Below are 14,260 nucleotides of genomic sequence, written 5' to 3'. Positions count from 1 at the left end.
TTCCCTTTCCTCCAATCCGCTGTGCCGTTTGCCGTCGTGACTCCGGAAGAATTTATCCTGACCGCCGGATATGACGTAAGGACAAGGCGCGCCGGAGGCCACGGAGAAAGCGCCGACAAGGCGGGTAGCGGGGGTTGGCGCCAGGGCTACGAGGGAGGGGCGGGGGCGCGGATCCTAAGACCCTCGCACGCGCCCGGGCGCTGAGGCTGAGACCCGCCCGGGAGGGACGCTGGTGCCCGGGACACGTGATCGAAGTGGCGAGCGGGCGGCGGACGGGCTTCCGCCTCGGCGCGTCGCAGTCCCTCTAAGCTCCCACTTCCCTGCAGGCCCCGCCTGAGGTCTGGCAGTCAGTGACAGACAGAGTCGGGTGTCCACTGCCCAAGCGTCACCAACAGCATCATGCCCGCACTCCTGGAGCGCCCCAAGCTTTCCAACGCTATGGCCAGGGCTCTGCACCGGCACATCATGATGGAGCGGGAGCGCAAACGGCAGGGTGAGCCTGGGCCAGAGCGGGAGGACGGACACTCGGCCCAGGGTGGCCCTGCTACCCACGAACTTGCCCCCATCCACGGGCCCAGCTGTGCGCCTGCTGGCGAGGCTAAGAGGGAGGCAGCGGCGCCTTCGGGGTGTGAGTGAAGAGGCCCAGTCTAAGTTCCAGACCAGAACCCTGGGCTGGGAAGGACCTTGGAGAGCACCTAATGAAGCCAAGTTCTCCCTGTGGCTGTGATGGAGTAACTGGTTTTTGCTGGTCTTCAGTCTAACGCTCAGCTTATTCACACCGCCTTGCCACTTCCCCGTTCTGATTCTTCAGAGGAGGAAGAGGTGGACAAGATGATGGAACAGAAGATGAAAGAAGAGCAGGAGAGAAGAAAGAAAAAGGAAATGGAAGAGAGAATGTCACTAGAAGAGACCAAGGAACAGGTAAGTAGCCTCTCCACACTTGTTTCTCGCTGCCTTCCTTTCCCTGCTTTAGCGGCTCGTCCCTCTTCCAGATCCTGAAGCTGCAGGAGAAGCTTTCCGCTCTACAGGAGGAGAAGCACCAGCTTTTCTTGCAGCTCAAGAAAGTTTTGCATGAGGAAGAAAAACGGAGGCGAAAGGAACAGAGGTGTGATGAGATGGCTAAAAGTAAAATTGGGCAGTGGCACAGGTGACGATCTAATAGCAGGAGGGACACCTAACTGACCTGTCTTCCTTCCACTCCAGTGACTTAACCACTCTGACATCAGCTGCATACCAGCAGAGCCTGACGGTTCATACAGGAACCCACCTCCTCAGCATGCAGGGTGAGGATTGAGGAAACCGCCTAACGGGGTTCTCCTGGAGGTCCAACCCCTGGAGGTCGCTGCCTATTTTAGCATTGTGAAACCTCTCTCCCTTTCTAGGGAGCCCTGGAGGACACAATCGCCCAGGTACTCTGATGGCAGCTGACAGAGCCAAGCAGATGTTTGGACCACAAGTGCTTACGGTGAGGGAAAGGTTGTTGGTTTTTTTTTTGGTTTTGGTTTTGATTTTTAAACTCTTCAGGCTGGCTTGCTAAGTTACTAGCCAAGATTAGTCTTGAAATCTGATCCTACCTCCTTCTGTGGATCAGTACTGTTAATCCCAATCATTAAAGAACAAATGTACCAAGCATGTGTATGTAGGAGCTGAGCATAAAGGCATATACACATGGGGTTTTTCCTAAGCTGTGAGCTTTCATTTCCCCTTAGACCCGGCACTACGTGGGATCAGCAGCTGCTTTTGCAGGAACCCCAGAACATGGACAATTTCAAGGCAGTCCAGGGGGTGCTTATGGGACTGCTCAGCCCCCTCCTCATTATGGGCCAACACAACCAGCCTATAGTCCTAGCCAGCAGCTCAGAGGTGAGTGTTGTTCTCTTCAGACTAGGGGCAAGAAGAGCAAGAGCATCAAACCCTAACAGATCATCTCCCACCTTCCTCAGCCCCATCAGCATTTCCTGCAGTGCAGTACCTATCTCAGCCACAGCCACAACCCTATGCAGTGCATGGCCACTTTCAGCCCACTCAGACAGGTGAGAACCCCCTGGGCAGAAGCCCTAGCTTCAGGAGTCCTACTGCCACCTGCTCATTTCAAACTCTCCTCCCCTCAGGGTTCCTCCAGCCCGGCAGTACCCTCTCTTTGCAGAAACAGATGGAACATGCCAACCAGCAGACCAGCTTCTCGGACTCAGTGAGTATGGAGTCCTGGGAGGCCAAGGTGCTAAGATGAGGGGAGCCCCAGGATGCCTCCCTCTAAGGTCAGCTTTGTCCCCTAGTCTTCTCTGCGGCCCATGCACCCCCAAGCTCTGCATCCAGCCCCTGGACTCCTGGCTTCCCCCCAGCTCCCCGTACAGATACAAGCAGCAGGGAAGGTAAGGCTGGTAATCAAACCTACATATACTACCAGGGAAAGACTGTAACTGTCCCCTCCCCCTTGTGCTGAGTGCTGGAATACCTACCCACTGATAACTCTTTATCATTACCAGTCAGGCTTTGCCACCACCAGCCAACCTGGCCCCCGACTCCCTTTCATCCAACACAGCCAGAACCCAAGATTCTATCACAAGTAACAACCAGAGAGCTCCAGCCCACCCTCCATCCCTCAGACTGGGGTCTTATGTGCCCCAAACCAATAAAATTTACAAAAATGTATCCACCATCATGCCTGAGTGCTGTTTATTTGCTTCCTGTCCAACTGCCTAAACCACAAAGGCTGTTTGAAGTCTCAGCAAAAGCATCTTTCAATCAACAAATAAACAACTGAGTTGGGGGCTTCATATTAAACTTGTAGTTTTATTCAGGTTTGATTTTTAACAAATGTGTCAGGGAGAGAGCCCACAGGATAGGGTAAAGCCCGTGGGGGCAAGGCCTTCCCAGATGCCTGAGGAGGGATCGTGTCCCCTCCCCACCCCCTCTTCTCACCACCCCTACAGGGGTTTGGGAAGAGACACAGGCAGGGAAGGGGGCTGGTCCCCAGTCTGTACAGTGGTGCTTGGGGGGTGAAGGGATATGGAGAACAGGGGACCAGATCAGGGATGAGTAGGATAAAGGGCACAAGACCATTTGCCAGAATCCAGCTTTCTGATTCCAAATTGAATTAAAAAGAAAAAAAGGAGAGGGGAACCTAAACCACAAGCAGTACCCAACTCCCTTTCCCCCATCAGGGCTGCGAGAGAAGAGGCAGGGAGTTTCACCAAGGCCATGGCTCCCTCATTTCTGGCCAAGGGAGCTAGGTGAAGGGCAGGGTCTCCCCGACAGTTTGAGGGGGTGAGGAAAACCAAAATAAAACGTCAAATAAATTTGAATAGGAGTCCAGCCAAGGGCCCAGCCAGAGCAGAACCTGGCTGGGGGAGGGGCCTCTGTAGGCTCATGGATCACTGCTGCCACCACCGCCACCCTGGGCAAGAGAAAGAAATCATGTTTAAGATACAGGATGTAACTTCAACAATAATTGTGGGGACAGTGGAGGCTGCGTTCTCTCACCTGGAAGCCGGTTATTTTGCCATGGCCTTGATTGCAACAGCTGCCTCCTCTGTCATGGCAGACAGCACTGTGATCTGGAAAAGCAAAATGATAGTCCAGAGATGCCTTAACTGAAAGACTTCCAATTAAGGAACAAAGCAGCATACAAAGCAAGAAGAGGGCATCATACCAGGATCTCTTCTCCACAGTCATACTTCTGCTCAATCTCCTTGCCAAGGTCTCCTTCAGGCAGACGAAGGTCCTCTCGTACCTCCCCACTGTCCTGGAGCAGGGATAGGTACCCATCCTGGATGCCAATCAGCTGGGAGAAGTTAAAAGCAGGTACAAGTAGGTTAAGTATAAGAGGATGGACAGACCAACTACAGTTGACAGCAACTTCCTTCACTCCACATCCTTTACCAGGTCCCTCTTTTCCCACAAGGTACAGTCAACACCCCCCCACACATACACACCCTTCATAAGCCACCAATCATCTTCATCCTAGTAACATACCTGGAAGTCATTCCGTTTGATGTTGGGGACATCCATATTATGGGTCGACGGGCAGATATCTTCATATTTCTTCCCAGTAAAAATGTCAATGCCAACCAGATGGACCTGTGTACATATATCATAAAGAGAAACCCAACAAATCAATTTCTGAAGTATGAAACAAATGCCTGTGTCACTTACTGCCTAAGAGGTGAGCATGCCATGTTATGGGTAAAGATTAAGGAATTATAAATGAACCAAGTGAGAAAGACATACTAAAGTCTTCAAGGTCCTGGAGCTAAAAGATCATACCTGAAGGTTAACAAGTGAGGGAAGTCAGTCTTAGGGAACTCATTTACATCAAGTTTCAAAAACTAACTGGCAAGAACTGAGGATATCACCCAACTGCTCACAACGCTTGCCCAGCAGCACAGGGTGTTGGGTCCGATGCCTAACACATAAGCCAATCATGGTGACACATGCCTGTAATCCCACCACTAGAGAGATAGAGGTGGAAGGAAGTTCAAGTTTGACGGTACCCTGGAGTACATGAGACCGTTTTATTTTATTGGGGAAGTATCTGGGGAAGTTTCTTGGGCAAACGTGGACAAGTGGAATAGGCTGAGAAAATGAAGCAAAGGGATGTAAAAGATCTGAAGATGATAACCCAGGAGAAGAGCGGAGGGACCGTGCAGTCAGTATGCAAGGAAAACAGAAGAGGAGCAAGCCTTATATTTAATGTCAACAAAAGATAGGAAATATAACACAAAAATTTCAACTAGTCAGAAAGTCTAAGCTAAGAGCAAGAATGCCGTCTTAAGTAAACCAAAGAACAGAGGACAGTCAGCAGCAGGTAGAGGACATTGAGATATAGATATATCACAATCCCAAAGGGGAAGCCAGAACTTGAAGGAGCAGCAACAGTGATTTGAGAATGCAGACTGGAGCACCCCAAGAATGCTGCCTTGGGGGGTCCTTGACTGGAGAAATCCTGGACAAGGAGCCCAAGGAATGAAAAGGTCAAGAATAAGAAACCGGAACATACAAACGCAAAGAAAACTAGCACAAAGGGAGGAAAAAAACAGCGTGACAGGTACCCTACAGAAGAAACTGGGAACAGTTTAGTTTTGAATTGGAGCAAAAAACTGGGTGCTGAACAAAAGTAAAACAGCAAAAGGGGTCAAGACTAGAGCCGACAGTTCATTGCCCAGAGTGCTTGGGGTGTGGGAGCTGCAGGGAAGGCAAGATGTTGAGAGGTGATTCTAACCTTGGCATGGCCATGCTTGCCAGTCTTCGAAGTAGACATCTCGACGATCTTACATGGCCGGCCTTTGAGCACCACAAAACCATTCTTACGTAATGCTGAGCACTGCATTGGGAAGGTGGCTGAGGCCCCTGCATCTCCTGTCTCGAAGTCCAAATCATCTGCCATTTTAAGAGGCTTCGATTCCAACTAAAGCCAAGAAGAGAACTAGGGTCAGTAACGATGGAGGTTAACCAGACCGCTAATCTATCCCATTCCTCCCTAAAACACTGATCCACTTCCCCTTCATTCATTACCCACCTAAATAAACTTGCATTTCCTGCTTTGAAACTGGAGTCAAACATACTGAAGAGCTTGAATATTGGGGGTAAAACAGCTGGGGATCCCCTGGGCCCCCACAATGACATCTAACGTTGTGGCTAGGGAAAGGAAGCCTCCTGGGAGTTGGGATGCCAAATCCCAGAGATGAGGAAAGGGCTACTTCCCGGGAGCGAGTAGGACTCAGGTGTTACTCGCCACTGAAACCAACCACCCCCTCTTCCCCACACTCTGCCAGGACTATAATTAGGTGAGCAGCTATGAGCCAGCTGAAGGGCGGGGCTAATGAAGGGGTGGAGACGGAGGACAAGGCCCCACCCAGTTGTTACACCACCACCCCCACCCTGTCCACACACAAGCCAGTCATTGGTACAGGAAACCACAAGGCCTCTTTGGGGGATTCCCGCCTCCAACGTGCACTTGCAGATGCAGTCAAGGGAGAGAAAGTAGTTTCCTAAAGGATCCCACTGCCAAACATTTCGATCTCAGTTCCCGAAGGGAACTCAGCCTTTTGTCGATGGCCCTCCCACTTTTCCCAGGATGCACCAGTCCTGTCGGCTTTTCAGGCCCAGCCTGTACAGTCAGTAGAAAGTGGGGGAGTGAGGGGTGGTGAATGACAATAAAATGAAAGCAAAAGATTCGTAGTAGTAATAGAAATCGTACTAGGCTGGCAGAGTAAAGGACTCTAAAACACAGTAACTCCCAAACAAAACACGACAGGGAAGGCACTGGCATGGTGAAGATCGAAGATCACCGCAGGGGAACTAGAAGCTCGCTACTTTCAGGCGCTGTCGGCATGGGCCGAGAAAGAGTTGGGCATCAGTCCAATCGCCCTCAGTTTCCCCACTTTTCCCGGCTTCCCCAGCAAAGCAGTACCACTTACATCTGGCTGGACGTCTCACTTCACATGAAGACTGAGAGATGAGCTCCAGAGGCCCATGAGGCTGGGGAACACTAACATATGCCTGCAACGGGCCCTGCGGGATGAGTGAGACCCAAGGGTAGGGTCTCTCCCGCACGCCAAAATCCAAGGCTCCGGAGAAACCCAAAAAAGACCAGAGCTCCTTGCGCTGAGGGTTGCCGGCTCGCGCCCACCATGTGGTCGCCCGGGGCTTCCGGTGGCCCGGGCCAGGGGGGAGGGGTCCCCGTGCAGCCATGCGGCCCCGGTCAATGTTCGGCCGCATGGCCTCGGACCCCGAGGGCAGCCTCCAATGGGGAACACTTCCGGTGCTACGGCTGCCCCTGCCCCAAAGCTGCGCCAGGCCAGGACCATGCCGCCTCCCCTCCCCCCGCCGGCCGCCAACCCCCTCCACATGCCCTCACCGAACAGCCCCCTCCCCCACCTCACGTGGCCGCGCAGCGCCGGTCCTCAACCGCACAGGAGCCTTTGCCCTGTCTGGGCCGATCTGGCCCCCGGCCCTCGCCCCGGCGTGGCCGCCTGGCGGCCTCTCCCGCGTGGCGGCCTCGCGGCTCGCCGTCCCCCGCCCTGCGTCGCTCCAACGTCACCCGGCCGGCCCCAACCGTCACCCCTCGCGCCAACCGGGCCCTGCGCCCGCCTCTCCGCACCTCGCGCCGCTCCCTCACCGAACCCGTGCGGCGACAGCCGCCGCTCCCTTCTGCCCCCCTCCCCGACCCCCGCGTAGTTCCGTCTCTCGTTCGTGGCCCAAACCGAGGTTACGCGCAGGCGCGCCCTGCTCGCTCTCACCTCGCGCGAACGCACGACTCGACCTGGTCTGCTCGCCGCGAGCCCAACTGCTGCCTCCGAACCCGCTACTGTGCTGCTGCTGCCGCCGCCGCCGCCGCCGCCTCTAGCGCCGCCGCCGCTGCTGCACACGGGTCTTAGTACGCAGGCGCCGACTCCCCACTGACCAACCAAGCAGCCCTATGACAGCCGCGCAAGCGTGCTAGGTAGTTCCACCACCTTCCACCCCCGCACTGCGCAAGCGCATGGACCCTCCCCGATCTCCACCCTCTCTCCCACCTACCCATCGGATGACGCACACACGTGACCCCGCCCCTTTCCAGTTCGTAGTGCTTCCAACCAGTCGGCAATGCGCAGGCGCACCGGGTTTTTGTTTTTTTTTTTAAATCCCTTCAACCTCTTCTTCCCTCCCCTTGAGCGACAGCTCGCTCTACCGGGCAACCCTTGCGGCTGCGCAATACAGAGCCCTGCACTCCACACCCTCCGAAGGAAACGCCTGGGTCTCAACGCATGCGTGTTAGGAATCCTAAACGCCCCTTCCACCTCAGACGTAGACCCTACGCGGGGTGTTGAAAAGACCACACCACTGAGCTACTTTCAGCGTCGAGAACGCATGCGTCTGAGCATGCGCCACACCTCGGCTTTAACTGGAATTGAGCAACTCACAAACACGTTTCTGAGAACCTGCCTAGTTAGGTGTGTGGCTCTTCTCCGAATCGCTGTCCCAGCTCTGCACGTGCTCAAGAGACTGCTTTCGGTGGGAGACTCTGCTCCCACGCTAGTGTGGTCGGATTACAACCATCCTGGCTTCGCTACTTTACACAACTTGTGCGCTATAGTTTCAGTATCCAGAGCTATCCGATACAAGCCACCATCTTGTCTAAACCCTGGTTAGTGTTGATGCCTATGGTTCGCATAGAAGCTTTTCCATTCTAAATCCTAAATAAAGAGAACTACATAGCGTTTCCGATTGTTTTCCCAGGTCGGCTTGAGGTTTCTACAAGGAAATGTCTAATGTTTCTTCCAAAATCAAACTCCCTACGAGAAGAGTGGCTCTGGACCAGGAGGCACAGACTTTATTGCCAGATCGCTAGGAGGCTGAGACATGAGACTTGTTATAAAGCCAACACATAAAGTTGGTCTTGAAATTTATGATGCCTGTAATCTCTGAGTTTGAGAAACTGGAGCAGGAGAATAGAAAAAAACAGTGCAATTTTAAATTACTTTGACATTATCTAAAGATGAGCGATTAGGATTCCTACTCCTTAGGATAATGCAGGCGTGGTGGAGCACTCCCTTAATCCTATAAGAGCCAGGCGGGTCTCATTGAGTTCAAGGCCAGTCTGATCTGTAGATTGTGAATTCATGACTCAAAAGCAAAACAAAAAAATCTGGTCTAGGAATCTAAACCTTTTTGGTGGTAGTGGTGGTTTTGTTGTTTTTCAAGACAGGGTTTCTCTGTGTAGCTCTGGCTGTCCTAGAACTCACTCAGTAGACCAGACTGGCCTTAAGATCCACCTGCCACTGCCTCTCAAGTGTTGAGATGTAAGGCATGCACTGCCACCTGTAGTTTTGAGAAATCACTTCAAATTACTGTACTTTTAATTTCTTTACCACTAAGTAAGGATATTAAATGATATCGTAATCTCCAACTTACTGGAATGCTTGCAAGCACTTAATTGGAATTATTACATGTTTGTGTAGCACAGTAGGACTATCCACCCTATATCCTTCAGTCACTTTCCCTGAACTTTCTGTCTTTTTCTGTGGAATGCCAGCACTGAGAAAGCTGATATCAGTGGATCAGTAGTTCAAGGCTATGGTAGCCTACATACTCCAATCCTAGCCAGGCACAGTGTCTGCCACCCTCCCTCCCTGTAATTGCAGCACCTAAGACACGGAGGCAGAGGAAGGAGGATCGGAAGTTTAAGGTCATTCTCTGGGTGTGGTAATACATGCCTGTAATCCTATCTCCTGGCTAAACAGGAAGATTGCCAGCCTGTGCTACATAGTAAAACCCTATTTTAAAATTCTATCCCAGTACTGAAAAAGATATGAACTTCTGGACAACTGTAAAAGCCAATGGTGCAAATCTTGGGGCTAGGGCTATTCAGAGACAATTAATAGAACTGTAAATGTCACAAACACGGTACACAAAAAAATATATTAGTGGTTGCCTAAGCAAAGGATTTAGGGAATGGATCATAAGGGAGGGGGAAAGTGGGATGAATCTTTTGGCAGATTATAAAAAAAAAAATCCTAGACTTATCAGTAACACACCTCTTCAGATACTAAAGCACAGCAGCTTTGACCTGTACTTGCTCATTTATTTGATGGTACCAGGCAGTTGAATCTAGGGCCAGTGAGTGTGCAGCAAGGGTCAAGCTGTGCCTATGCCCCTTACCTGTTTGTTTAGCATAATGAAAATAGATTTGGTAATGAAAAGAAAGAGCCCCTGAGGTCGGAGGGATAAGACATGAACTCACTATATAGCTCTGGCTGTCCTGGAACTCCTATAGACCAGGCTGGCTTCAAACTCACAGGAATTCTCCTGCATCTGCCTCCAAGTACTGAGATTGAAGTTATTCACCAACACACTGGGCTCTCCTCTCTCGTTCTTTCAAGAAAGGGTATTGTGTATTCTATGCGGCCTTGAACTTTGTGTCTGAGTGCTGGTGTGTATAGGTGTGTAAATGAACCCGGGTCCTCACCCTGTGTGGCACATGCTTTACTCCTTCAGCACACTTAGTTTTTTAAATTATGTTTTCATTTTATTTTATTTTTGGTTTTCTGAGACAAGGTTTCTCTCTGTAGCCTTGGCTGTCCTAGAACTCAAACCTTCAGAGGCCAGAGGCCCCAGAGCTGGAGTTAAAGATAACCACAAGCTATCTGACATGGGTATTAGGAACTTAAACTCAGTCCTCTGGAAGAGCAGCAAGTACTCTTAAGTACTGAGCCATCTCTCCAGATCTGATTTTTTTTTTAAATCTTTGTGTGTGTGATGTGTGTACTGGTATGTGTGTGAGTGTGCACGTTCATGCACCACTTGTGAAGCTCAGAAGACAATGTCAGCTTAGAGTCTCTGTCTTCCACCCCATTTGAAACTGGGTCACTTTGTTGTATACTGATACATATGGCCTGCTAGCTAGCCCCCCAATATTCTGGGTTCTTCTGTCTACACCTCCCATCTCAAGTAGGAGCACTTGTGTTCAACTCACCGGTTCCCTGTGGGCTCTGGAGACTCGAACCCGGGTCCTCACCCTGTGTGGCACGTGCTTTACTCCTTTAGCTCACTTAGTTTTTTAAAATATGTTTTCATTTTATTTTATTTTTGGTTTTCTGAGACAGGGTTTCTCTCTGTAGCCTTGGCTGTCCTAGAACTCAATCTGTAGACTAGGCTGGCCTTGAACTCACAGAGATCTGCCTGCCTCTGCCTTTAAGTGCTAGGACTAATATACCACCAATATCTGGTTAAAAATAAATGTTAGAAAACAAATAAACAACAAAGCTGGTGTGGTGGCACACACCTTTAACCCCTACACTCTAGACTCTGGACACAAGGAGTTAGAGTTAGACAGATCTCTGTGAATTCAAGGTCAGCCTGGTCTGTATTAATAGCTCTAGGTTAGTCAGGGTTAACTCTATAGTAAAATTCAGGCAAAAAAGAATTACTAAAAGAGCTGGGCAGTGGTGGAACACGCCTTTAATCCCAGCACTTGGGAGGCAGAGGCAAGCAGATTTCTGAGTTCAAGGCCAGCCTGCTCTACAAAGTGAGTTCCAGGACAGCCAGGGCTACACAAGAAACCCTGTCTCGACCCCCTCCCCCCCCAAAAGGACTAAAAGGGACCTGTGAGATAGCTCAGTGGCTGAGATGCTTGCCATACAGGCCTAAAATGCCACGTTCCACATCCAGAACCCACAGTAGAAGGAAAATCCTCTGGCCTTCATATGTATGCCACAGGACACACACATACACATACACACGTTATCCCCATTCACACTCACAAATAGTAAAATAAAAGAAGGTAACATAAAACTAGTAGGATATCTGAAAGTGTATTTGAAAAATTATTGCTCTTCCTGTAAGAGGCTAGAGGTAACCTGTGAAGATGGTTCACTACTCTCTTGTCCCAGAAAATCCCACAAAATCATGCAAATCAAGAGGTCCAAACCTTCGTGTTCACTTTAAGAACACCTGGGAAACTGCCCAGGCCATCAAGGGCATGCATGTCCGCAAAGCCACCAAGTATCTGAAGGATGCCATTTTAAAGAAGCAATGTGTGCCATTTCGGCTGATAATGGTGATGTTGGTAGGTGCACCCAGGCCAAACAGTGGGGCTGGGCACAGGGGCGGTGGCCAAAAAAGTGCTGAATTTTTGCTGCACGTGCTTAAAAATGCAGAGAGGAATGCTGAACTTAAGGATTTAGAGTAGACTCTCTAGTCATTGAACACATCCAGGTGAACAAGGCACCTAAGATGCGCTGACAAACCTACAGAGCTCATGGCCGGATTAACCCATACATGAGCTCCCCATGCCACATTAAGATGATCCTCACTGAGAAGCAACAGATTGTCCCAAAGCCGGAAGAGGAGGTTGCACAGAAGAAAAAGATATCCCCCCGGGTGTGGTGGCTCACGCCTTTAATCCCAGAACTTGGGAGGCAGAGACAGGTGGATTTCTGAGTTCAAGACCAGCCTGGTCTACAAAGTGAGTCCTAGGACAGTCAGGGCTACGCAGAGAAACCCTGTCTCGAAAACAAACAAACAAACAAACAAACAAACAGAAAAAGAAAAAGATATCCCAGAAGAAACTGAAGAAACAAAAACTCATGACACAGGAATAAATTCAGCAGAAAATAAATGCAGATAAAGTAAGAAAGGAAGGAAGGAAGAAAAGAAGAAAAGAAAGAATGAAAGGAAGGAAGGAAGGAAGGAAGGAAGGAAGGAAGGAAGGAGAGAGAAAGAAAGAAAGAAAGAAAGAAAGAAAGAAAGAAAGAAAGAAAGAAAGAAAGAAAGGAAGAAAGGAAGGAAGGAAGAAAGAGGGCTGGTGAGATGGCTCAGCAGGTAAGAGCATTGACTGCTCTTCCGAAGGTCCTGAGTTCAAATCCCAGCAACCACATGGTGGCTCACAACCATCCATAATGAGACCTGACGCCCCCTCCTGATGTGTCTGAAGACAGCTACAGTGTACTTACATATAATAAATAAATCTTTTTTTTTTTTAAACCATCCGTAACGAGATCTGATGCCCTCTTCTGGAGTGTCTGAAGACAGCTACAGTGTACTTACATATAATAAATAAATAAATCTTAAAAAAAAAAAAAAAGAAAGGAGGGCTGGAGAGATGGCTCAGTGGTTAAAATCACCAACTGCTCTTCTGAAGGTCCTGAGTTCAAATCCCAGCAACCACATGGTGGCTCACAACTATCCATAATGAGATCTGCTACCCTCTTCTGGAGTGTCTGAAGACAGCTACAGTGTACTTACAATTAATAAATCTTAAAAAAAAAAAAAAAAAAAAAAAAAGGAAGGAAGGAAGGAACTGCATTAACATCCAGGTCCATGAACATAAGCTGTAACTGAGTTCCCATGATGCTCCTCAGCACACTTTTGGTTTGGATTCTTAGTATGCTTCATTCTAGAAAATAGTTACTTACAAATGTAAGTTCTGCCAAAAGTGATGCCGTGGGTAAGGTATCACAGTGGAGCCAGGGATAGTTGCCTCTGGAAAGAGGGAACCTAGAAAAAAGATGCTCAGGGGTCCTGGGGAGGGGGCAGTGGAGTGTGTGGTTACATGCAAGAGTTTGGAGGGAGGACCTGAAAGAGAGAAATGTTGTTACTATATCATAATCTCCCAAATAAAAAATAGAAAGAAAAAAGATGCTCAGATATTTTGAATGGAGCTAGGCATGGTGGTGCCTGTCTGTAATCTCTGCACTGGGAGGAAGAGGCAGGTGGATCCCTGTGAATTCAAAGCCAGCTTGCAGCCGGGCGTGGTGGCACACACCTTTAATCCCAGCACTCTGGGAGGCAGAGGCAGGTGGATTTCTGAGCTTGAGGCCAGCCTGGTCTACAAAGTGAGTTCCAGGACAGCCAGGGCTACAGAGAAACCCTGTCTGGAGGGGAGGGGGGGAATCAAAGCCAGCTTGCTCTACATAGAGTTTTAGGACAGCCAGAGCTACATAGTGAGAAACTGTTTCAAGAAAGGAAGAGAAAGTGAATTAATTAATGAATGAATGAAACAAAAAGAAAAAAACCCTATATATGTTTCACTGCCCACAGGACTGTGTTTCACTAATGTGTCAAAATGGCTAACATTGTTTATTGTAGCTAGCACTGGAGTGCACAGCTATAATCCAAAAGGGCTTAGGAGCTCATGATTGTCCTAGGCTACAAAGGGAGTCCAGACCAGGCTGGACTCACCATGGCAACATCAAAACAACAGTAAGGAGAGTTCTCTTTATTTCATCTTGTACTTGTGGGAGTTTCCTTTGGTCCACTGTTAGGATTTGAAACATGATATGGTACTGGTAACTTGGCAAAAAGTCTGGTTTTGATATCGTAAATGAAAATGAGTTGGGCTGGCAAGATGGCTCAATGGTTAAGAGCGCTGACTGCTCTTCCTAAGGTCCCAGGTTCAAATCCCAGCAACTACCTGGTGACTCAAAACCATCCGTAATGAAATCTGATGTGTCTTCTGAAATGTCTGAAGACAACTACAGTGTACTTTCATATAATAAATAAATAAATCTTTTTTTAAAAAAAGAAAGAAAATGAGTTGATGTCTCCATCTACTTCCAAAACGTCAGCAATGTTGCCATGGTGCACATCTTGGCATTGGTGTTACATCTTCAGCCCGTAGGAAATCCACACCCAGGTTGATGACTTGTGAGACCATGCTCTTTTTTTTTTTTTAAGTTGGTTATGTTTTTGATGATTCCTTTTTATTTTTTATGTGCATTGGTGTTTTGCCTACATATATGTCTGTGTGAAGGTGTCAGATCCCCTGGAACTGGAGTTA

General features: G+C 49.2%; 2 protein-coding genes across 4 annotated transcripts; one reads left to right on the top strand and one right to left on the bottom strand.

The window, feature by feature from the left end:
- The first annotated feature begins 46 nt into the window (after positions 1 to 46).
- Positions 47 to 2,662, top strand: Gps2 (G protein pathway suppressor 2). Its single transcript, XM_021175640.3, has 11 exons — positions 47 to 120; positions 327 to 493; positions 812 to 921; positions 993 to 1,105; positions 1,204 to 1,283; positions 1,383 to 1,465; positions 1,710 to 1,863; positions 1,944 to 2,033; positions 2,112 to 2,191; positions 2,277 to 2,372; positions 2,487 to 2,662. The coding sequence occupies exons 2-11, from the start codon at positions 400 to 402 to the stop codon at positions 2,568 to 2,570; spliced, it is 984 nt and encodes a 327-aa protein (XP_021031299.1). The 5' UTR covers positions 47 to 120; positions 327 to 399; the 3' UTR covers positions 2,571 to 2,662.
- Positions 2,663 to 2,773: 111 nt separating this feature from the next.
- Positions 2,774 to 7,501, bottom strand: Eif5a (eukaryotic translation initiation factor 5A). 3 transcript variants are annotated; one of them, XM_021175642.2, is made up of 7 exons: positions 7,242 to 7,464; positions 6,420 to 6,513; positions 5,222 to 5,407; positions 3,976 to 4,080; positions 3,653 to 3,784; positions 3,484 to 3,557; positions 2,774 to 3,397 (listed from the first exon to the last, which is right to left on the bottom strand). In XM_021175642.2, exons 3-6 carry the CDS (start codon positions 5,384 to 5,386, stop codon positions 3,495 to 3,497), a joined length of 465 nt encoding a protein of 154 aa, XP_021031301.1. In that variant the 5' UTR covers positions 5,387 to 5,407; positions 6,420 to 6,513; positions 7,242 to 7,464; the 3' UTR covers positions 2,774 to 3,397; positions 3,484 to 3,494. The 3 variants fall into 3 exon arrangements, with proteins under 3 accessions (XP_021031301.1, XP_021031300.1, XP_021031303.1); XM_021175641.3 differs by lacking the exon at positions 6,420 to 6,513 and having other exon boundaries at positions 7,242 to 7,501; XM_021175644.2 differs by lacking the exons at positions 6,420 to 6,513; positions 7,242 to 7,464 and adding an exon at positions 6,880 to 7,006.
- Between the last annotated feature and the right edge of the window lie 6,759 nt (positions 7,502 to 14,260).

The sequence above is a fragment of the Mus caroli genome, unplaced genomic scaffold, assembly GCF_978045245.1.
Source record: "Mus caroli unplaced genomic scaffold, Mus_caroli_1 scaffold_13, whole genome shotgun sequence".
Classification (NCBI taxonomy): Eukaryota; Metazoa; Chordata; class Mammalia; order Rodentia; family Muridae; genus Mus; species Mus caroli.
This window is presented reverse-complemented; position numbering and strand designations above follow the sequence as displayed.